Here is a 25,970-nt window from a genome sequence, read left to right as displayed (position 1 = left end):
GGAGACAGCACAGTCTGGTATCTGACTAACACAGAAAATCCACTGTGCACATGATTTTTTTGCTGAATCATCCATGACATTAAATTGTAATTATATCACAGTTGTTCACACGGTTCTTTAAAGAACACTTTAGATTTAATATAAATCAAGCATAATTTAGAAAACTTTTTCAGAACAGTATTATTTCATGCGTTGTCATCTATATTTATAATTGAGCAATTCAAAGATTGACTTTTTTTCAAAATATTCATGACATGCACTATATGAACAAAAGTATTGGGACTTCTAATGAACAGATTTGACTACTTATAATTTCCATTAGTCCAAATCTCAATGTTTACGCATATGATGAATTATGTGCTTCTAATTTTATAGCAACAGTTTGGACAGGACCCTTTTCTATTCTAACATGACATTGCCTCTGTGTATATTGCAAGGTTCAAAAAGAAATTATTGATTCAATCAATGTAGAAGAACTTGACTGGTTTGCAGAAAGCCAAGTTAAGCATTTCTTTTTTTAACCTCGCTTTATACACAGAAGCACTGTCATGTTAAAATAGGGTCTATAAAATTAGAAGAACACAATTCCCTAGAACATCATTATATGCTTAAACATTAAGATGAGCACTTATGTACTTATGGAAATTACTAAATTATTCAAACCTGTCCATTAGTAGGGGGTGTCCCAATACTTGTGCATATAGTGTACATCAAACATCACCCCCTTTTTTTAACCTGTTATTTTTAACACCCATAAAGTTAAATTAATATAAAATGAATAATGCATCGTTTTAGAATATATATTTGTTTTTTTTAAGAATCTTTTAATGTTGTCATATAAATGAGAAAAAGCAAAACTCACTGAAACCCTGGATACATTTGGTGTAACACTACAGCCTAGTGTTCACAAAATGGAATTGGACTTTCACTGATTCGTTTTAAAGAAATACTTGTTGAAATTAAAACAAGTTACAGAATTGCTTATAGTTATTCTGAAGAAATAAAACCTTCAACATGACAGTTTTTGCAAAATGATTTTATTGGGTCAATGATGAAGAATGAGGAAGCATAGGTTAGACTGTACAATGAAAGCAGGCAGGTCTATATTCTGTACTGAGCACAAGAGTCCTGAAATCTTTAGTATGAATTATTTTGATATGAGGACTCAAAGCATCCACACTGATCAAATAAAAAAAAAAACCTATGTACAAAAAAAAAAAAAAAAAAGGCCCAGAAATGTCTGAGGCATCAAACTGGAGGCACTAGGAATTCTTCTTTGTGGCAGGCATAATTCTTGCATAATTATTAACAATCAAACTTGATTATCTGGGCAAAATCAAAAACAGCAAATCGGCCATCTCTGATCAGAATCGCATTTCGTAAAAAAGCTACAGAGAGAAAGACTCTTTCTTTATACACCTTTAACAATTCTTGCAGGAAGAGCATTAAAAAACGTGAATGGTTAATACAAGCCAACAGAACTGCAGCAAAATCACACCTCAGCAGTGTACAGAGGAGAAATACAGCTAAAGTAGTGTATCTATCTGCAGCACTGCCCTTCCTTTAAACATGCCAACCGTTAGGAGCGCTCTGATAGGGTGATGCTCATCTGGCTACACCAGACAGCAACATCATTTGCACAAGCACTTGAGTTTGCCCTCAAGGCTCCCAGATGCAGGAAGTCCTGGACTCAGAAGCGTCCTCAACTATTCCTTTGGGTTTTGGCAAGTACACAACACTTGCTTTATTAAGGTCTTTAAGCTCGAAGGCAGATAATACAACGTTTTAAAACTCAGCATGCTAGAACTAGGCAGCAAATACTAAAGGCTGATACTCAGTATTTCAGCATCACCGTAGGACGCTGAAATTCACTTAAATCAGTCAACAACATCTTGTGCTTGGAACGGTTTGAGCTTGTAAAGTGAAATACTACGACAGATACCACGTCTTTACTAATATTGAACACCAAGACGACAACAAAAGCTCCGCAATGCCTGGTTTCCTGGCATTTGGGGGGCAGTGAATGGCACTAGAAAACACAGGACACTGTCAGTGGAGAGTGAAGACGTAATACTTGCTTTTCACAAGCCCCCCGGGACTTCAGCCAGGGGCGTAAGGCAGAATTCGACACCAGACAAAGAGCCATCTGAATGCATAGACGACATATACAGGCACCATTCAGCCAAAAGCACTACAAGATCAACCCTGAACGGGGCAAACTGCGGGCGAGGAGTCAGTATCTCTGGATTTATGGGTGCACAGTAGCAAAAAACGGCTATACATTTCAGTGTAGGTTATGTATCCATTAGAAAAGAGTGGGTGAGGAGGAGTGAGATACTATTTACATAAAATACTCACTACAACAGTAGTATTCAGGGTGGACATGGCACTATACAAAAGTAGCTATACACAACTGTTGAGGGAACGAGGTTCACAAAGTAAGATCTATCCCTTTTGAGAAAATTTGTTCGAATTATTGGTACCTTAAACACGTGGCACTTGTGAATACAGACGGTTTTTGTTCCGGGGTCTGACTGAGAAGCCAGTTTAGTTTGATTGTGGACCTATAAAAAAAAAAAAAAAAAAAAAAAAAAAAAAAAAAAAGAAGATGAAAAAAAAAAAAGCAAATAAATTAAGAAGAAACCGTTTTTCGTTCCCTGATGGATAAAGAAGTTCTTCCAGACTCTAGCTAGGGCAGAGCGGTGGATGTCGTCTGCAGGCCAGCAAGGAAATGTGATTTCCAGCCACCGATGGAGAGCTACAATTAGTGGATGTTCCTGAAAGCGAACCGCTGCGCTTAAGTGGTCTACATTCAGCCCTGAGTTTATGCTGTATGCACACTGCATCTATCAGCTCGCCTAGCGTGGCTAACCACAGTGTAAGTTCAGTTTATCAAGTGGTACGAATCGTAAGCGTTATCCATCAGCAGAGGAAAATCAGAGTGTAAACTTTTGAAACATAACTTAAGAAGTTTATCGGTAAATATATTCATAGATCTCTATATATATTTAAAAAAAAAATGAAACTCGATTCTAAAATTTTTACAATTGATTAGACATCTACACATTAAAAACACCAATCAAAACGAGGGGGGAAATTAAGGCCAGGCAGGCATCGACAGAAAGGCTCAGAACATAGTTCCTGTTAAAAGGTTAAAACATCATTTGCATCTCATCTTGCTATTTGGTCAGTAATAAAAGGCTCAATGGTAACAGATCAGAGAACAGTGCTAGGATATCTCATCCTGCTTCTCTCCTCTTTTCAAGGGAGGAGCGCATTGGCGAGAGGGTGACACGTGGAGCTTCTCTTGGCAGGATGAGTGCGAGTGGCCAGACCCACTCTCTTCTCAAAGCGCACTCTTTAAGAGAATAACTACCCGCCGTCCTGTGCTCTTTGACAGACCGCTAGGCTAGGCTGCCTTCTTCGCATAAAAGCACGTCAGAGCTATTCAGAAAGGTTACTGTGTGGAGTACAAACATTGGAGTCAGTTTCTTCTGAGCAGAAGAGGGTTATTTCGGAGAGATCTGAAGGTTATGGCTGGACCAGCATCACTGCAGCATGAGTTGTTTGAGGTTGTCGTGCAAGATGGTGTCCTTGACGTCGCGAAAGACCAGGCGAATGTTCTCCGTGTTAATGGCGGTGGTGAAGTGGTGGTAGAGGGGCTTCTGCTGCTGGTCTCGGCGCTTGTTCCGGAAACAATCCACCAGGAACTTCTGCACGTCCTCCAGGTTGTGCGGCTCCCCTGTGTACTCCGGGAAGTAGTCCTTGATGGCCACCATTTTGACCTTCTCCTCAAGCAAGTCTGTCTTGTTGAGGAAGAGGATGATGGACACGTTGCTGAAGACGCGGTTGTTGACGATGGTCTCGAAGATGTTGAGCGACTCCATGAGGCGGTTGGTCTGCCGGTCCTCCATCAACACCTGGTCGAACTCGCTGGACGAGACGAGGAAGAGGATCGAGGTGACGCTGTCGAAGCACTCGAACCACCTGCGGCGCTCTGACCGCTGGCCGCCCACGTCCACCATCTTGAAGGGCACGTTCTTGATCTCAAAGTCGTACTCGTGAATGCCCTTGGTGGGCTTACGTGCCAGCAGGATGTCTTGCTGTGTTGGTAGATAGTCCTGTAGAGAGAGAGAGACAGAGCGGCCGTCAACCACTAAGAAGAGAAAACTGAAGATTCAAAGCAACATTTGATAGGAAGGAACTTCTACTTTAGTTAGCTCCGAGCACAGGCCAGTGAATCAGTCGTAAAGACTGACTCATGCTGGAATGAGATTTGCATGTGGTGGTTGTGATATGATACTAAATTAAATCTTGTGGCAGTAGTTTGCATACCACATATCCGATCAAGTGCCCTTAATGGTTTGAATACACTACACAACTTTTAAAATCTAGCCATCATACACTTATCCTACACTTTCATTTATACCCATTGTTAATGGTTACAGAGAAAACGTGGGAAATTTCTCTCAGGCTTTTGGACTCCATTGTTTGATTTCATGGTTTTCCGTAGAGAAAAAAAAAAAAAAAAAAAAAAGAATACCCTGATAATAAATGAGTAGAACATAAAACTCAAACTGAGGACAGAACAAGGGGAGAGGAAAAAAACAAAACAAAAAAACAACTATGACGGCCAGCTCGTGGCTCATTCTCCACATTGCTGGCATACCAGAGATGGAGGTTGGGGGTGGGGTTGGGGTAAAGCATTAGTAAAAGGTGTATCTGGATCTAAGCACTAGTCAATAAGGGTGTACGGGCAAATGCACTCCAAATGCATTAGATGAAATTCTACACTAAAGCAAATGCAAGACATATCAAGTTGATAAGAGAACAGTGCTCAGTGCTAGCACATAAGACCTGAGATAGATTTCTGAAATTCCAGACAGGATGACGTCAAAGACACCAGTCTTGAGTGGAATAGACATTCATCATGGACCCATCATCATGGAAACTCTGTATTAGGTTATTTTCAAAATACATGTATTTTACACCAAAAAATCTTGAATAACTTGTGCTAAAGTTTTAATTTAGAATCAACTTTCATCAGGTTAAATGACTTCCCTTTGTTAGAAACAGTCAACATGGTTTAGGTTTGTGTTTACAAACTGAAGTCAAAATTATTTTGTGTATTAATTTTCAGCTTGCTGCATATACGGTCAACAGAGCTTAACTTAAGTATTTATTATACCTTTAAGATGTTAAATTTCTAGTCATATATAGATGAATTGCTTTTTCCATTAAGAGCTTAAGATTCAACCTAATATTCAGTTCTGTAACTAATACACATCTCTCTCTGACACATGCTCTGCATTGCCTGTATTTTGTCACATGCCTGAGGTAACCCTTCTTCCTCATCTCCTCCCAAATATTTATGAGTCTGGGCTGCTGAGGTCTGTCTCTCCCCAAACATCTGACACCCACACTACATCCATCCATCCGAGAAGGATGAACGTAAACTGAAACAAACACATACTTTCCAACAGAGTCAAGTGGCTATTTCCCTCTCTGAACACACTCGGAAGCATGCACTCTTTCCTCTTCCTGTTTGTCGATGGTGTGACTGCAGAAGTGGGTCCACATTGCTGTGACGTGGCTGAGCTGAAGAGTAGCCATCTGGCTCAAGAAGAAAAAAAAAAAAGGGGGCCAGTCTGAGGCATGCCGCCTGAGCAGAGCACATTCAACTCTGCTTCCTCTTTCTTAGAACATAAAGTCAGAGTGACAGACACGGGAACTAATACCGTGCGACAGAGTGACGTCAAGGAGTGTAATACAGAAAGTGAGATATGTGGGGAAACAAATGAATTGTACTTTTGGTCTCTCTTCTCGATGTGGCATCAGTGATTTGAAAAGGATGACTGAGAGTGCCTGCTTTCATAGGACGTGACTTCAGAACATGTTATCTGATTCTTTGTCGTAAAGCAGAGCTGCCTGGAGTCCAAGCTGAGATACAAATCATCACATTTACTGCAGTCAGCAGCGTATAGAAAGAGCACAAAACCGCAAACATCCGTTTAGTACTGAGAGAGAACATGAGCGGCAGGCGGCAAGTCACATGACGCAAAGGGAACTGCACTGACGCCTCGTGCATCAGTCCGACACTGATGCGGTGACAGCTGCACAGATGCAAGTCTCAAAACCAATCGTTCAACACACTCCACATATAAAACGCCAAGGAAGTGGGAACAAATATGGACCGTAAACAGAGAAATCGAAATAACTAGGGATCTCAAAAAGTGCTGTAACTTTATAAAATAACAATTTCTCTGAAAGTTTACTACTGAAATGGGACCGGGGCACCTTTATTTCTAACTGGTGGTGAGTGTTAATTGTTAATTGTTAAGAAAGCATATGGTTTTTATTATCACTCCTCATCAGCGTGGGCACACGGATCATCTGAATGAGTAAGAAAACCCTCATGAGCAGATGAGGAGCTGTCATATGGTCATCCTTAATCACACAGCCTCATGACACGCAGACTTCAAGACTGATTCTTTCAAATATCTTACACTTTAAAACTGGTGAACTGTTATGCGAAAAAGGTGCTCTAGAAAGCGATATGGGAAAGGGTTGACACACGTGACCCTTTGATGTCAGCAGAGCTAGTTTCAGTTCTCTGTCTATGCTGGCTGGTGAACAGGGCAACCCTGTCACGCCCCACAGCACTGCAAGGGAATAAACAGACGGGCATTCATCAGTCTCACATCATCTCAGCATTTGCCATTCAGTATTTTCTTCATCCACTGCTGAACTGAATCATATTTGCCGTATAAAGTGATTTATCTCATGCTGCTTTTGACTTTTGTGAATATAGAAGAACGCTTCAGCGATGCTAGCTGTGTCAGTATTGTACTTATTTTTATTTTACTATGAATTTAAAGGAGTAGTTCACCCAAAAATGAAATCCCATAACATAAAATATTTTGAGAAATGTCTCAGAAATGCTTTTTTATTTGTTTGTGTGTTCATACACAATGGAATCCTTTTAAATCACAGATAAAAGTACAGCAGGTTTCCTAACATTCTATTCCAAAACTACTAACTGATACCAAGATAAATGAGATTTGTCATGGGGGTCAATCTCCATCTCATCAGTTTCCAGGCCTACATGGAATGTGTGCCCACAAATCTCCACGGAACCGAAACGTTGCCATTTACAAAGTTGAAAGTGTCTTTGTTTATTACACACTTTGGCTAATTTGTTAGTGCTTTCCACTTGCAGTAAAAGTCAGTTCCATTAACACATTTTATCACATTTAAAGACATTCTGCAGAATTAACTCTAAAATCAGTGTTAAAAAATAGAGAAAAAAAGTGTGGACAAAAAGTCTTTAGAAGTTAAAAGCACCCAGATTAAATTAACATTGATACTAAGTATTTATTAGTATTTATTTATACTAATAAATATTACATCTAGAAAGAACATGTGAGGCGACCATGATGAAAGCCAGCAACATGCTTACCGGTGCTCCGAGTTTGTCCAAGTTATCCAAGAAATACTTCACGGATTCACCCTGTGAGGATGACAAAGAGAAGAGAGAATCAGTCACGTTATCAAAGCACTGCAAACTGACAATAAAAACAGCTGAGCACAAACTAGACATACAGACATACAGTTCAGAAGATTAACAATCTTCCTTTCTTCACACTTAATGTATTTGGATTTATACACACCAAAAGTATGTTATTTGGCGTTCGTGACAAATAGGTTGTTCTCAAATAAACCTGGCAATTTGCGAACACGTAAAATGTGCAGACATAAGCACTCAATGTAATGAGAGCCTCATTCAACATGAGAAAACACGGACATGACTCATGAAAAACCCTCTCACAGGATGTCAGTAGTTACAAGCATACTCTGTTTTGAAAGCAAATGCTACTGGCATCTTTTGTTTACCCCTGTAAGGGGAAATTCTGTAGTGTTACTGGTTATCTGCATCAGTTTATAGTGGTTACTGTACTAGTGCTGTATTAGCACCACCTCCTGCTTCAGCCATGAATTCGTGACAGCTGGTCTCAGTGTGGCATGCCACCAGCAAACACAGGACACTAGAAAATGGACAAGCAGGGATGAGGAAGAACACACAAGGCGGGCTCTGGTTTGGAAAATGAAAATCTTGAGTAACAGGAACAAGCTGCCCAGGAAACAGCAACAGGCCTTGTGTTAATGTCCCGTGACGCTCAGATGTATAACGGACAAATTAGCCTCTTGAAATTTCAACAGTTTGGCATGCTGGCAGGACAGCAGGAAGTTCTGTTCTGCTTCCTTCACGATGCTCATCTTTCACAGTGCATGATGAAACTGTAAAGCAAAGCTCTGTGGGAACAGTCAGAAAAAAAAAAAAATTGCCTACACAAAATACCCTTTCAAACCATTACAGCATCTATTTGCATCTTGGAGTTTACTGAGGTCTACAAGGGTACGTGCAGGTCTTTCGAGGTGACTGTCAGTAGAGAGGGGATTATGTCATAAGAAAACCCCTGTTAACCCTCCCCTAGTTGAGCATGAAGCCACAGCCACACTGTGCTCTTCATCTTCAATGAAGGGTGTGGGCACACAGGAACAACAGGGTCAGGGCAGGCCAGGATATCAGTTTCTGAGCAACACTAAAAAGGAAGTCCTGTTAACTCAGCAACATCTGAAGCTAACGTCTGCTTTTGAATACAAAATCTCTTCATAAAAATGTAAAAACCAAATCATCTGAATATCACAATGCAAACACAGAGAGGAAAAGCTAATAGTTTAGGCTTGGTACTTTTAATTGCTTTTTATAATGCCACAGTAATTTAGGTTTCTGTTAAAAGACTTTCTAAAATACGTTTATAGTGTTTATGATGTTTGTAAAGATTTTATTTACCAATAATAATGTAAAATTTTTCAGAAGCACTGAAAGAACTCATAAGAAATGAGTAGGTTAAAGGAAGTGCACAAATTAACATTATATAAAAATCCTCCACATTGAACAACTTAATTGTCAAGATAACTGGCAGACAAGATGATTAATAAAATAGCCCAATTGTTATCTGTAATGCTTAAATACCAATAATGAGTGTAAGTGAAGGTCCATGAAACATCTCCTTCCCTTGGCCTCAGATTTACAGGAGTGCAAAAGAGTCATCGTTTTAATCACAGCTCAACATTCCTTCACGGATCACGCGATCCTTCTCCCAGATCCTAGTAATCTCAAGGCCTTTCCACACTAAGCGCCAAAAAGCAAAACGAATATCGAACGCGGTGATGCGCTGAAATAAAACAACAGATTTGTTGCAGTGAGTGTTTCTACAATAAATCCATGGAAAATGAAGGCGATGTGTAGATTTGTTGCACACAGTGTTTCTCCTGTTTGGCTTTAAACTAGTTTAAATCACTTGAGTCATTTGTGTTCATCGCTGAATTCAAGCACCGGATCTCTTAAGAGTACTACAAAAATGGAAACAGTACTCTTTAATGCTTTTCTATCTCTACCTATATGGGGTGGGCAGAGCACAGAAACAAGTGTTTGGGAAAGCAGGAGAGAGCCCACTTGGGTTGATGTCTCCTATCAAAATATCTCTTCCGCTGAATTGAATCTGCAGAGATCATGATTTCTGTGGGGAACGCAGCAGAGATGTAAATCGCTTTCATTTTATAAAGCAGAATGACCGTCTAAATCGAACAGGCAGTCGGCATTTTAAAAAAATGCACCGTCTCCCAAGTATTACCTAAATCAGATTAAGCCTTCAGTAAGTGGGGTTAAAATGAACCTCACTGACCCGCACAGACTGTAAGTAAACCTTGTAATGTTTCACCAAACTGAATTTGACAGTTATAAACAATGTGCTGGCTTTTAAGCGTGAAGCAGATGTCAAAAAGACAAACAAAAGAAGACAGATGACAGATGCTGCTTTTCAGGGGTAGTGCGAGCAGAACAGCGAGGAATAAGGCAGTGGATTAGGATTATGCAATGCCTAGAAATAAGACGACGGGTGGAGTGAGGAGGAGCCAGACGCGAAGGGATCTTGGCTGCAGGAATCTAGAACAAATTTTGTTTTGTTGCATGTCGGGTGCATACCATATCCCCAGAGGCTGGAGGAGCAGAGCGGTGAAAGCAGGAAGCCTGATAATGCTTTGTACTCGACACACGTGGTTTGTGGATTACAGGACACAAAAGTGTTTTGTTGTGTTGCCTTCACTCACACAGACTGCAAGCAAATCACCAGAGCCTGTGGCAGAGGCAAGGAAAGAGGCTGTCTACTTGGAAAGTATGGAAACTGTTGTAGCTGTATGGAAACCTCAACGGTAACAGACGAATTTGCCTTTGACCAGCCTTGGTTCAGCACAAATGGAGATTCCTGAGATAGGTGAAGAGCAGAGCTAGCCTGTTATCAGCTCCATTTATCTGGGCCGCAGTAAAGCGGCTCAGTGTCGTGTTGTTTCTTGTCCTCAACAGCATGCATCCACTGCTCTGCTTAAGTCCCAACTTGCCCATGCTGAGAGGATCACTAGAAATGGGCAAAGACGACCTTTATCCCTCAGCAAAAAAGCAAACTATCTGTGCATGACACCAGTGATGGCTGAACTCACACACAGGAAAATATCGTGTTATATATGTTCTAAAGAGAATTCAATGACAGTCATGAAGCTGCCATGGGCTGTCACGGTCATGTCATTTTGGCTGACAATTGCTTTACAAAGAATTATCAACTGACAATTAAAATGTCAGCTTTGTTCATGTCAGTCACAGTGAATGCCTGATGAATAAAAAGTGAAAATAACCAATTTGCACTTGCAATGCATGTTAAATTGTTTAGCGTCAATGTGGCGGAAAGTACTACAGCACTAGAGACATAATGTGACTTTCATGTAGCATGCATGATCGTGATCATGTGATGTATAAACACCACAGCCCTAATTCCTCCTCATCAATTTTACTCAGGAATGTTGGGAAAACATATGAAACAGTCTGTATCCGCAATCTCTCCTTCTCTGTAATCTCTACAAATCATAATAGTAAGAGTAGGTTACGGGGTGTAAAGTGCTTTGGTGAAATCAACATTTAAAATGGGGAAGTAATGCACTAGGAACTGAGAGCGTTTAGAGAAGTCTGAAGTTGCTAAGATGGCACTTGCTTATGTCAGGCCCTAATGAGGAATCATTTGAGATTTATTGGGGAAAACCATATATTACCTAACCAAACTGATAAGCTAGCTAAATAAAAAAAAACAGGAATAGCATTGGTTACCTAGGTTTGATAAGTCCTCAGAAACAGACAGATGAAGAATGCACAGGCCTGAACAAAACAGTTATGTGGTTTACACATCCTCCTAGATATACACACACCATCTTGGCAAGCCAATGTGTGAAGCTTTCAGTTGGGGTCTCTAAAAGTCTCTAAATATTTTTTTGTCCACCACAAGACTTCTGTCAACTGCCAAAAACCCAACAGACTCTGTGGTGCAAAGCAGGTGACTGTGGCCTAAAGTGCCGTTTGTTAAAAACCATAATAACTAGCATGAAGGTGTAGTTTAAGATAATATTCACTCTCTTAATAAATACTGCTGTTTTTATTGTGCACAGTGTGTGCAAAAATTGTTGCTTTCTTATGTCATCAAAAGGTAATAATTTTCAATGCCTGCAAAACACATTTTCTGCTCAACAACTGTTAAAATCCCACTGCCTGTTAAAAAATTTGGTTTGACTAAAAAAAGCATCACATTACAGAAGTGAAATTAATTACAACTTCTAGTCATCTTTACAGAGAAATACAGTTCAGAAACTCACCAGCTGAAACTCCCTGCGCCGGTCATATGCGTTCTGTATGCCGTTGTCAGCCCAGAGGGCACGAATTGAAGGCATGTACTGCAGGAACACTTCGGTCTCCATCATCCCTTGCGACACCATGGCTGATCGTGTGTCAAAAGCCATCATGACTTCTCCATGTGCCTTTTTAAAAGTCTCCCCACATGATATACACATCTTCTCCTCCATCAACAACAACCACAACAACACCTATGACAGCAACAAGAGGAACAATAATGTAAATATTTATGCATGTGTAGTGGTTTGGTTAAATGATCAAATGACCCTTTCAAATACTTCACTTGTTTCATTACTAGATGAATCAGCATTTTTGAACGAATCTCTCGAGAATGATTCAATGACAAATACATTTTTTAACAGTCACTTTTCAATGCAATCGACACAAACGTCATTTGAAGCAATGAATTTGCATATACATGCCGCCACAAATAGAGTGCAAGTCTGTGGAAAACACAGCTTCTGTTGTGAATATTATTCAATATTTTGATTTGAATGTTGGATTTGAAATGAACATCGCTGTTATTAGAGTAGTTAATCATTAGCATAAGCGCGGCTAACTATAATATAATGAACATTAGAATTAAGTTTCTTTAACTATTTAATGTTCCTATAACTTTTATTAAGGTAAAAAAACAGGGGGACATGATGTTATTTACTATTCTTACACACCAGAGGCTTTTAAAAGAACTGTAAATCTAAAATATGCATGTTAGAGAACGTACAAATTGTTAACATTGACATCAGTCAGAAAAGCAGGTCTGGGCTTACTGACAATTTGGTACCATGACAACCATGATTTAATCGCAGATGAATCGCCTTCGATAATGAACGTGATATTGCGTAGCTTGTCAGTGAATTACGGCTCTGTCTATTAAATGCCGCTCCATTTGAAAGCAGGTGATGGAAATTTAGCGACAATCAGGGAACCGGCTTTACTGACGAAATGCGCGTGACAATCGCATGCGATATATCACCCAGCCCTATCTGGCGCTTATTCTGAATCAGCTACTGTAAGTATGTTTTCTTAATAGTTTAAGTATTTGCTATTGAATGTTCAAATGCGGAGTTTTGCGCCGTGTAGAGTATAGAGAGAGAGACAGGGTCACATCGCAGTGGAGTCTGCTTTCTCAATCGCGGCTTTGTGTACTGCAAATACATACAAGCATCATCACTGTGTCACATGACCAGAGCTGTCCTTAGGGGGGTGCAACTGGTGCGGAACGCAATCGCAAACGGACCGAGGTTTTTTGAACATTAAGGCATGTCAACATATTCTGTTACACCAAATACACAAAAAAATTATCTTTAAAACAGCATCATATGACCCCTTTAAGGAAAATGGTCTGGTTTCTACAACTTTCACTTTGGACCAAAAATCTGGCTTTAAACTTGAAAGAAATAAAGATTTGACATTTATTGTGATAATTATCGATATCTACTGATATAAAAAAAATTATCATGATAATTTTTTTTTTGCCATATCGCCCAGCCCTAAATGACGGTAAGACAGAAATAATACTGTGTAGGTAAAAATACTGTTCGTGAAGCTGTTTCTTACACCAAAAATGGTAAATGTAAGCTCTCTGTGTCAGTGGGAGCGCGAATGCAGATTTGCATGTTTCAGTATGATTTTTTTCAATAGAGACGGGCGAATCGTTGTCATTTAAAAATGGTATTGCATGAGTGTTTGAATTAAGATTGTGATCCTTTAACGATTGATCATGCAGCTCTAACACAAAGTTCTAGTTAGGGGAAGTCATGGCCTAGTGGTTAGAGAGTTTGACTCCTAACCCTAAGGTTGTGGGTTCGAGTCTTGGGCCGGCAATACTGCGACTGAGGTGCCCTTGACCAAGGCACTGAACCCCCAACTGCTCCCCGGGTGCCGCAGCATAAATGGCTCCCCACTGCTCCGGGTGTGTGTGTGTTCACTGCTGTGTGTGTGCACTTTGGATGGGTTAAAAGCAGAGCACGAATTCTGAGTATGGGTCACCATACTTGGCTGTATGTCACTTCACTTTCACTTTTCAATATGATGCTTTTTGAGTGTAACAAAGTAAACAACATTAGACCCCAGATTTTCAACAAATGCAAAATTAGGATGTAGACAATTAATAACACAAAAAGGACATTATCACAACTTTATCATTTATCTATATTGCGAGAAAAGACAAGTGGTTTGTATGAAGGTAAGCATTACAATGTGCAGTGACAAGCTAGTAAGGCTTGTGGTTTTGTTTGGATATATATATTTACTTACACCAACACATACATAACAGACATCTCAGGACACAAATGAAAGGCAGAGGTTTTTAATAACTTCACACAGCTATGTAGAAACTTTACATTGCATTTAAAAAGGAACAACAGCGGCAAGTGAACTAAAAGACAGTTCCAGTTTAGATTTGTGCATTGTGAATTATTCAGCAGATTCAGCATTGACTCCAAATAAAGAATCACAGATTTACTTTCAATTGGAGCGTTAGAGAAGTCTGAAGTTGCTAAGATGGCACTTGCTTATGTCAGGCCCTAATGAGGAATCATTGAGATTTATTGGGGAAAAAACCATATATTAACCTAACCAAACTGATAAGCTAAGCTAAATAAAAAAAAAACAGGAATAGCAGTTGGTTACCTAGGTTTTGATAAGTCCTCAGAAACAGACAGATGACGAATGCACTAGGCCTGAACAAAACAGTTATGTGGTTTACACATCCTCCTAGATATACACACACCATCTTGGCAAGCCAATGTGTGAAAGCTTTCAGTTGGGGTCTCTAAAAGTCTCTAAAATATTTTTTGTCCACACACAAGACTTCTGTCAACTGCCAAAAACCCAACAGGACTCTGTGGTGCAAAGCAGATGACTGTGGCCTAAAGTGCCGTTTGTTAAAAACCATATAATAACTAGCATGAAGGTGTAGTTTAAGATAATATTCACTCTCTTAATAAATACTGCTGTTTTTATTGTGCACAGTGTGTGCAAAAATTGTTGCTTTCTTATGTCATCAAAAGGTAATAATTTTCAATGCCTGCAAAACACATTTTCTGCTCAACAAACTGTTAAAATCCCACTGCCTGTTAAAAAACATTTGCGTTTGACTAAAAAAGCATCACATTACAGAATGTGAAATTAATTACAACTTCTAGTCATCTTTACAGAGAAATACAGTTCAGAAACTCACCAGCTGAAACTCCCTGCGGCGGGGTCATATGCGTTCTGTATGCCGTTGTCAGCCCAGAGGGCACGAATTGAAGGCATGTACTGCAGGAACACTTCGGTCTCCATCATCATCCTTGCGACACCATGGCTGATCGTGTGTCAAAAGCCATCATGACGTCTCCATGTGATTGATGCAGCTTTTCTCTGGCATCCACAAGCACTCGAACACCTGTGATGGCAGCAATAAGAGGAACATAATGTAAATATTTATGCATGTGTAGTGGTTTGGTTAAATGATCAAATGACCCTTTCAAATACTTCACTTGTTTCATTACTAGATGAATCAGCATTTTTGAACGAATCTCGAGAATGATTCAATGACAAATACATTTTTTAACAGTCACTTTTCAATGCAATCGACACAAACGTCATTTGAAGCAATGAATTTGCATATACATGCCGCCACAAATAGAGTGCAAGTCTGTGGAAAACACAGCTTCTGTTGTGAATATTATTCAATATTTTGATTTGAATGTTGGATTGAAATGAACATCGCTGTTATTAGAGTAGTTAATCATTAGCATAAGCGCGGCTAACTATAATATAATGAACATTAGAATTAAGTTTCTTTAACTATTTAATGTTCCTATAACTTTTATTAAGGTAAAAAAACAGGGGGACATGATGTTATTTACTATTCTTACACACCAGAGGCTTTTAAAAGAACTGTAAATCTAAAATATGCATGTTAGAGAACGTACAAATTGTTAACATTGACATCAGTCAGAAAAGCAGGTCTGGGCTTACTGACAATTTGGTACCATGACAACCATGATTTATCGCAGATGAATCACCTTCGATGATGAACGCAATATTGCATAGCTTGTCAATGAATTACGGCATCAGTCGATAAAAAACGAAACAAACTAAATAAATATAAAGAAAAACACAAACAATAACTAAAACTACCTTACTGACGAAATGCGCGTGACAATCGCATGCGATATATCACCCAGCCCTATCTGGCGCTTATTCTGAATCAGCTACTGTAAGTATGTTTTCTTAATAGTTTAAGTATTTGCTATTGAATGTTCAAATGCGGAGTTTTGCGCCGTGTAGAGTATAGAGAGAGAGACAGGGTCACATCGCAGTGGAGTCTGCTTTCTCAATCGCGGCTTGTGTACTGCAAATACATACAAGCATCATCACTGTGTCACATGACCAGAGCTGTCCTTAGGGGGGTGCAACTGGTGCGGAACGCAATCGCAAACGGACCGAGGTTTTTTGAACATTAAGGCATGTCAACATATTCTGTTACACCAAATACACAAAAAAATTATCTTTAAAACAGCATCATATGACCCCTTTAAGGAAAATGGTCTGGTTTCAACAACTTTCACTTAGGAGCAAAAATCTGGCTTTAAACTTGAAAGAAATAAAGATTTGACATTTATCGTTTTAATTATTGATATCCAATGATATAAAAAAATAATAATTCTGATAATTTCTTTGTTCATATCGCCCAGCCCTAAATGACGGTAAGACAGAAATAATACTGTGTAGGTAAAAATACTGTTCGTGAAGCTGTTTCTTACACCAAAATGGTAAATGTAAGCTCTCTGTGTCAGTGGGAGCGCGAATGCAGATTTGCATGTTTCAGTATGATTTTTTTCAATAGAGACGGGCGAATCGTTGTCATTTAAAAATGGTATTCCATGAGTGTTTGAATTAAGATTGTGATCCTTTAACGATTGATCATGCAGCTCTAACACAAAGTTCTAGTTAGGGGAAGTCATGGCCTAGTGGTTAGAGAGTTTGACTCCTAACCCTAAGGTTGTGGGTTCGAGTCTTGGGCCGGCAATACTGCGACTGAGGTGCCCTTGAGCAAGGCACCGAACCTCCAACTGCTCCCCAGACACCGCAGCATAAATGGCTGCCCACTGCTCCGGGTGTGTGTGTGTGTCACTGCTGTGTGTGTGCACTTTGGATGGGTTAAAAGCAGAGCACGAATTCTGGAGTCTGGGTCACCATACTTGGCAGTATGTCACTTCACTTTCACTTTTCAATATGATGCTTTTTTGAGTGTAACAAAGTAAACAACATTAGACCCCAGATTTTCAACAAATGCAAAATTAGGATGTAGACAATTAATAACACAAAAAGGACATTATCACAACTTTATCATTTATCTATATTGCGAGAAAAGACAAGTGGTTTGTATGAAGGTAAGCATTACAATTCTGCAGTGACAAGCTAGTAAGGCTTGTGGTTTTGTTTGGATATATATATATATTTACACCCACACATACATAACAGACATCTCAGGACACAAATGAAAGGCAGAGGTTTTTAATAACTTCACACAGCTATGTAGAAACTTTACATTGCATTTAAAAAGGAACAACAGCGGCAGGTGAACTAAAAGACAGTTCCAGTGTAGATTTGTGCATTGTGAATTATTCAGCAGATTCAGCATTGACTCCAAATAAAGAATCACAGATTTACTTTCAATTCAAACACATTAGTTTTAAAAGACAGTATTTAAACAAGACAGACATGATTTCAGTCTTGTTGGGACATTTTTTAAACAAAAGCTATCTGGCCCTTTGCATTTCTCTGCTTTAGGAACATTCCTGTAGTTAAGCTGAATAACTTATGGGATACTACTCATTAAAATGAGTGACCAGATCACAAGTGTTTATTATGCAAGAATTTAAAAACACATAAAAAACTGGCAACACAGGGCTAGTGAGACTCACATTTATCACATTTAAGATATCAAGCCAGATAAATAGCACACATTGCATACCCAGAAACTTTTTTTAAAGTGACATTATTTATTTTACACCATCATTTATCTATAATCATTTTACATTTAATAAGAATACAATACAATAAGAATATTATTTTTTAGAAACAAGACACTAAAGATAAATAAATAGCCTAATAATAATTACATACAATCTTTCACATTGAGCAAAAACGGTTCCTAATCATTTAATAAAGCAGTCTATCTGACTCAAAGTGACATGAATATTTCACAAATATTGATTATTTTTAGTGCAAACTCTGCCTCAAGCGTTTCGGTTGTGTGCTGATAAAGAAAATGCATTGTCATTGACGCCTTTGTCGAATCCATCCCTTAAAACCTCCAAATACTTTCGCAGAGACCACGATCACATCTCGGGTACATTTAAATTGGGCTTTTTTGTGGTGAAGTGCTTTCTGATTGTGATACACGTTAACGGTCTATGCTGCTCCCCAAAGTTTGCTTGCCGTCTCTCTCGCCTCAGCCACTCACTCGCTAACTGAGCTGTCATCATCAGCACATGCTGAAATGACTCTGCTCTTGTGTGTCTAGATTATTACTGAACATGCATTCAGTGCAATAAACTTCATTATGGAATAAATGTGATTTCTGCAGCACCCACAATACATGCCATAAATATCACATACCTAGGTATAGGAGTCGCAAATCTCACTTTAATTTATGCTGAATTGATAAGTGCAGAAATTATAGTGAATCTCAGTTGCACAGATTGTCCCCTGAGCCTCCGAAAAAACCAAAGGAGTTATCATGTGTCCTACGAAAGACATGAATCACCAGAATAGCTTCAGTCGAGTCCTCAAGTGCTATCTGTCCACTTCTGTGACGCAGTACAGCAACAACATGAAAATCCTGCTTGTATCAACAGAAAGATAAAAAGATTAACATTTTACTGATGTACTGGCATGTCCCGAGCATCAAGCATGTGTCTACAACTTCCGACACCACTCCTGGGCGAGGGTTGGAGTATCAGTAGTGAAAACAGTGGTGATGTTGGTCTCTAGTTTTGTATACTCAAGATTATCGGCGTAGGAGAGTTCCATTGTGAGCTGGTTTTCACACCTGGCTTTCTCTTTCAAAAACTGGCGTCCCAAGCAGTCACAGTAGAAATAACCTGCTAAACCAGTTTCCACTTGTAGCTCTGTCTTACAATGACAGACAAAGATCACAAGCTCTTTAGACCTTTCAGATATTGTCTTTTGGCCAGTTTAGAGGAAAACACAAAGTTCTTGGTAACTAATTCTAGGAATAGAGAATGAAATTATGAATGGAGCTACTTTGCGGTTATCTTCCATTCTGCATAAAACAAACAACAATTGCATCCCAGATTTAAATGGGCTGCTTTTTCTAAACCATTTGTTCACTTATATAGCTCATGGAGCATATGATTTATGGAGGACTTCACACAAGACTCCTCATCCTTCTGGACCTCACGTGCAGTTATCAGACCCTTCCGGGGTCTTTTCACAGGATAAGTCCTTAATTGTTCTCACCACACATTCCTGGCGTGAGGTGACAGCAGGTCAAGAGTATTTAACTGAAAGACATTTAAGAGGTCAGCAATGTCCAAGCAGAAGTCTATTACTGCAGCACAAGACTGCATGTAAAAACAGCGGTCACTATTATATGCACGTCCTGATGCACAATCAATAACAACAGTCCAGAGATGCACATTAGCGAAAGCAAATAGTCATTCGGTCTAAAGTACTCGTGCACTACATACAGTGCAGTGCCTGTCCTGTCCCTACAGAGTTAAGAGCATGTCAGCATTTACAATTTCATCCCTAAATTGAATTACACAGCAACCCAGCTTCCCATGGCATGTCAAGGCCAAAAAATTAGACAATGACTATATATTACACATATTAATATGTACATATGTATGAAAAACATATGCATATATGGGTAGCTGATGTGCATATTTACCACTGTTAATCATTTTTTTGCCTTCATTGTTTTATTTTAAATGGTTTTACAGTTTGACATTTATTTTTAAAAAATTCACACCTAACCTTCTGGGAGCCAAAAGGGTGCAAAAATAGTTTTTTAACAACACAGGACATGTCAATTCTTGACAATAGGGCTGGACAATATGGCCAAAATTTATATCACAATATATTTCTTAATTCCAGTCGATACAATGTAATTCCGATATCTATATGAACACTGTTTATCTAAAATAGAGATCTTTTGTAACATTATAAATGCCTTTACCATCACTTTTGATCAATTTTAAGCATCCTTGCTAAATAAAAGTATTAATTTCTATAATTGAACAACAACAAAAACTGGAAATGTTTCTGGAGACGGGTTTATTGAAAATGTAAATTCATTCTCTGCCAGCAGGAGGCTCTTTTAGAGTGATAAATCTAGCGGTTTCCCCAGTAATGTCTGTAATGAACTCTACTTTATCAGATCAAATGAAAACTTCATCAAAACTTTTCTGAAGACAGTCGGTTCACTTCAGAGATACATTCATATAAAACACCCGCGCCACGTTTTGATTTTGAAACTGGTAATATCGGAAATGTGTTTAAAAATCATATCACCGTTACTGAAAAAAAATTATATTGCGATACATATTGATATTGAATTATTGTCCAGCCCTAACTAACCATATAAAATAAAAGACAGAAGCACTTGCAGGGCTACAGTGACGCACTCCATTGTGCAGGAAACTGAAAGTGCGGAGGTGCTCAAAAGCATAACCCCCTCTGACACATCCCACATCTGTTGTGAAGTGGTGTGTCTATGTGACTGCGGCTCTGAGGGTGTCCTCATTATATACATGTACATGCACTTTCACCTTCAAACAGACTATGTCTAACAATACACGTCTTTAAACCTTTACCATAACTGCAGATGTTAATGGGATGTTTAGGAGATGAGATCTGACATCAGCGAGACATAATTTCACATCAGATTCTATAAACAGCAGCAGGACGCAACAAATGCATTCTGGGCTAAACTATTTCAGATTATAAACAGAATCATGCCTGCGTTAGAAAAGATAAACAACGAGCTACAGCTTGGAAGAGAAACCAAAGAAGGCAGGATTTCATCCATACTGCCCTTATAAGATAAACTGCACTGACACACAGCTGGTGTTATACAACGCGGATGCTCAGAACCGTTATTCTGTTCTCAAGTGAAATCATTTAGAAATGTGTAGTACATTAAGTGAACCTGGCTATCAATAGGTACTTAATAATTAGAGGATTTATAATGGTGACAATATTAACAATACCTCTGGTCTACTTCAGGCCCTATCAAAGTGCATTATAAGTAGTTCACATCTGCCCTCAGACATTGCTATACCAAAGAGAATCATCTGTACAAGCCTGGATAAAAGCTTTAAATCAATTCTTTTGGACTACCATTCTAAAGTTTGGGGTCGGTAAGATTTTTCAAAAAAGAAATCAATGCTTTTATTCAGCAAGCATGCATTAAATAGCTCAGAATTGATAGAGAAGACTTCTGGACAAAGTGTATTGTGGGTTTCACAAACTTAAGCACGCAGCAGAACTTTTTTCGACAATGATAAGAAGAAATGCTTCCTGAGCACCAAATCAGCAAAATAACATGATTTCTGAGGAATCATGTGACACTGAAGACTGGAGTAACGGCTGCTGAAAATTCAGCTTTGCATCACAGGAAGAACTAACATTCAAATATATAACTTAAAAAAATAAGTTTTGTTTTTACTCTACTACTTTTTTTTTTTTTTTTTTTTTTTTGCAAATAGGCTAACTGCAGCCTGGGCGAGCTTAATAGGCTTCTTTCAAAAACACAAAGAAAATCTCACAAACCCCAAACTTTTGACCAAACCAACCTGTCACACAGTGAGAAACCATTCGGCTTCGCACACAACATCTTCACAGGTACACGAGGAGAAGCTGGAGTGAAACATGAGAAAGCATTCGACATGCGTCTGATTGTTAAAGTGCTTTTTCTCCGTCTCCAGACATTATAAGGAGAAATTTCCGTGGTTTTCTGGAATGCTTTAGGATTAGATCCAAGCAGCCATTTGACTAAACGCTTCCTGTTTAAGTTGAGCTAGGGAACGATATGATGTTAGCGATGCTACAGACTAGTCTCCAACAGATCACAGCTGAACCATGTGTCATTGTGGTGCCTCCGTAAATGATGACCGTTGTGGCATATTAATCTCATACAGGAAATCTCAAATCTTTTCAGAGCAATAGGCACTGGAAATCCCCAGCCGAGGCAGCCTAAACGGGGAGCCCCGTATTAAATAAGGTGGGTACTGATCATTTATCACATCCCCTTTTGAAAAATAAAACGCGAGATGATGGAAACCCGACGTGGACTCCTTAAGAGAAAAAAAGACACACTTGCCTTAAACTCATATATGACGAAATTGAGGATCGTCTGACAAGTTTAGCTCTTTCCAAATTGTCTGAAACCTACGGCAGAAACAGTAAAGCTGGTTTGTTTCCACAGCAGGTGTTAGTGCCACTGTAAAGACCTCTGGACTCCACCCATGTCACAGATGCCCAAACACGGGAATTCAGACACGTCCTTTAGTACTCAAATATAGATATATATTTGAAAATTACCCTTTCATTTAAAATGTAACAATGCTACAATGAAGCCAGTAAATAAGGGTCTGTAGGCTTTGAATATGAATACCTCGGTGGACAGCAGTCTCTTTGTTATTTATTAGACGGGTTTCGAATACCAACAAACAAGAGAGAGCTGGTTTACCATTTAAGCCCGGCTTTTCATACTGGATTGGATTATGTAAAATAAATCAGTTTCGGTTATGGCACTAACGTTACCTCGGACAGACAAAACATGAGTACGTTACGCGGGGAGAGATTTAGCAGCTCTTTAAACTGCCCCGAGATTCTGGTAAAAATCCAAAATCAGGGTAATTACGAGTATACCATTTAAAAAACAACATGTATGCATCTTTTGAAGTAGCGTTAGTAGTTTGAGTTTAGATGAATCTGGAGAGCCGTGCTCGTTACGAAGCCGTTGAAAACTTGAGCGCTAACGTTAATTTCTGATGAAATTCAAACCCGAGTCGAGTCTGTCCAGAAACCACGAGAACGAGGGGAAAATCACACTTTCGGTGAGGCGACAGGCTAGGAAACGATTTAGAGAGAAATCAAGTCCTTCGCGGAGAGCTTTGTTCAAAACCGCGACGCTGAAAAGTTGAGAGAATAACATGGGCGTTTCTCCTGGGCAGGTTACAGCGCAACTTCAGCTAACGCTAGCTAAGCCTCGTTTCGCTAGCCTCGCAACCCTCCCGAGCCCGTTAAAAGTCAAGTTTGGAGCCCACGTGGGACGTCGTATAGGTGTGTGGATGAGAAACGCGCCTCTTACCTTTCATAACATTACTGTAAATGGTGGCTCTGAACTCTTCTTTGGCCCGCTGGTCGAAGTCCTGGCCGTGTATGATGCGCATCTGCTTGAGGAAAGTGGACTTGCCGCTCTCTCCCGCGCCGAGCAGAAGTATCTTCACCAACCGTTTCACATAGGTTTTGTCTTTCATAAGACCTCGGTCTATTTCTTTAGATATCCTCAGTTGTTCCGCCTCGCTGCTGTTGAGAAGACAGTTTGGAAAACAAACGGATAGAAAGGACCGGGACGGCAGGAAATCCGCCATCTTTGTGCAACTTCATCGATACAGTAGGGAGTGAAACTGCGCGCGCCGCGGTGCTAGAGGCGGGCGGGGCGCCGTCACCATAACAGAGGCGCGCGCAGTGCTCTGAAAGTTTTGGGGTGGGTTCGAACTTCGAAATGTACGGGGCTAATATTCAGCCACACGAGGTTACCGCTACTTAAAGGTGCACTCAGTGTATTTTTAGTTCTGAATTACAACTTTTGCAAAAAAAAAAAAAAAAAAACCTGACCCTGGACAGTCAGAAAAATCTACTTTTTATGGAAGAGTTTATTGGACTTTTAAACAAAATATTTTTTAAAAGTTTGCATGTTTAAAGTTCTTTTAGTGGTCGACCGATATTTTTTTTTTGACAGACGATGCCGATATCTTTGAAAGCAGGGTGGCTGATATAAAGAAATCCGCCGCATCTATGGGCGCCGCCATTACTGCGTGCCTGCGAAGTGTGACGGTGTGTGACACTTGCCGGTGTCCTCTAATGACATTTCAATGATAGCGGATCCTGCTCATTAAAGAAAATGTCTGGTGAAAGGGAAAATTGGGGTAATTGATGTCAGGCAGTGGCCAAAACTTACTGATAAAGGTAATTTATTGAAACATAATGTATAATGTATAAATATGAATGTATTGTATTAAGAAGTGTATTAATTGATGACAACAACAATAAAACCGAACGCTGTCATTACTAGCTGTGTTGTTAATATGTTCACAAGCTTCACAAGTTTCAAATAACTATTAGGCCATCCTTAAAAATATTCTATATATATAATATACCCTATCAATTTATATGACCCAATTAATATTTTTTTTCCCCTTTTTGTCCGACCGACTTGCCGATATAATTGCGTTATAGATTTTTTTACTCTTCAACTAATACAAATGCAATAAAATGTGAGACACACGGACGCTTTTCACACGCTCTCATACCACACATCCATTTTCTCACGCACAGAAAAATCGCGAAGCAAAGAGGACACGGAGACCGACAATTGGGCTCTCAGATTCTGTCAATATTATGAAATGAAAACAATTAATACGTTTTGGTGCTTGTAAACAAAACGCGACAGATCCCTAGCGGCCATGAACTGATTATCTCTAGAATAGTAAAGAACTCTGTGTAATCCGTATGGCCGTAAACATCAGCCAATGTGCAATATAGGTTCGTGGATTTCACAATTTTATTCCCATGTCCTGTATTTGATGTGCTGCTTTTAAAATAGCCAACCACATAACACACTCTTCTCGGCATACTGGACAGCATACGTATAAAAAAAACTCACAAATTTTTCGAGGTATAATCTACTAACACTACATTTTAAGGTCCCTTAAGTGAGCAGAAATAATGGCGGCGCTACAGTGTTTCGCCGGGTGCTAGGCCAAAAATAATTTTATTTATACAGTAATATTTAAGAATGTGAAATAATTTTTAAATTAAGTTAAAATATATAACAGTTGACAGGATCTATACAGCAGGCTACTTAGTAAAACTAAAATCCCAAATATATATTTGTCACTATATATATAATAATATATATATATATATTCAAAGGTAGTTTAGGGCTCTCAAGTAATCTGGGAGGTTTTGTGGTGCATTGGGAAAATGCTTAGTTTTATGATCGGCCAAAACTCTGTATTTTTGTAACAAAATATTGATGCATCTTGCAGTACAAAGATCAGTTAGGACATAATATGATAATATAAATAATGTTCACATCAAAAGTCTGAGCAGAAATTATTTGGTGCATAACATTTTAACAGGAAGTTTTTTACTGTATATATAATAATATGATATGTTATTTAAATTTTTAAACTGGAATTTTAATACAAAAATAAAAGCGATATGTATATTAAATAAATCAAAGTCATAAAATTCAAAAATAAATAAATACATAAAAACAAGGTACTGCATTACAAAGAATAACATGACCTGAAGGTGGAGCATTTTGAATTCTACTATAAGACATTTTATTTGCTACAAGAAGTATGAACTATCAGTCAGAGGGCAGACTGCATGTAGACGATTGTGTGCAACAGGTTGATGATCATCTCGGTAATTTACAGGCCTCAAAATACATGATTCAGTAGCATTTTTGAGAAATATCATAAAATGATTTACAATCACATGAGATGATAACTAGATGTATCAGTCTTCTAAAATTAGCTATTTTGTTCTACTTGGAGCAGGTTATTACATGTTCATGGGGATTGGACATCCCAAACTGGAATGCACCTGTACAATGCATCTGCTCACTGTTTCTGAAAGGTTACATTCAGCCCATCTGAATCAATCTTGCCCAGCTGAGGAACTTCTTACAGGCCTTTAATCAGGCTGTAACTGAACCGGCAATATCTGGTGATGGGAAAACATGGCAGATGAAATGAAATGAAGCAGTTCTCCAGTGCCCCATGGGACGCAGTGGCCAGAGACAGTGTTGGTCTCTCTGTGTGTCGCCGCCTGTCGGTGTGTGAGAGCAGTGACGGCAGATAACAGAGCTGCGCTGTGATTGGTCCGCTGTCATATTCTCACGTTTGCTGCT

At 39.1% G+C, this 25,970-nt stretch overlaps 1 protein-coding gene across 1 annotated transcript; it reads right to left on the bottom strand.

Annotated features, from left to right (window-relative positions):
* Nucleotides 1-1,021: 1,021 nt before the first annotated feature.
* Nucleotides 1,022-23,550, bottom strand: LOC109049849 (guanine nucleotide-binding protein subunit alpha-13). Its single transcript, XM_042719904.1, has 5 exons — nt 23,136-23,550; nt 15,133-15,185; nt 11,758-11,931; nt 7,460-7,510; nt 1,022-4,121 (listed from the first exon to the last, which is right to left on the bottom strand). Exons 1-5 carry the CDS (start codon nt 23,416-23,418, stop codon nt 3,549-3,551), a joined length of 1,134 nt encoding a protein of 377 aa, XP_042575838.1. The 5' UTR covers nt 23,419-23,550; the 3' UTR covers nt 1,022-3,548.
* Nucleotides 23,551-25,970: the final 2,420 nt, after the last annotated feature.

The sequence above is a fragment of the Cyprinus carpio genome, chromosome B3, assembly GCF_018340385.1.
Source record: "Cyprinus carpio isolate SPL01 chromosome B3, ASM1834038v1, whole genome shotgun sequence".
NCBI lineage: Eukaryota > Metazoa > Chordata > Actinopteri > Cypriniformes > Cyprinidae > Cyprinus > Cyprinus carpio.
Note: the sequence above shows the minus strand (reverse complement) of the source record. Positions and strands in the feature narration are given on the sequence as shown.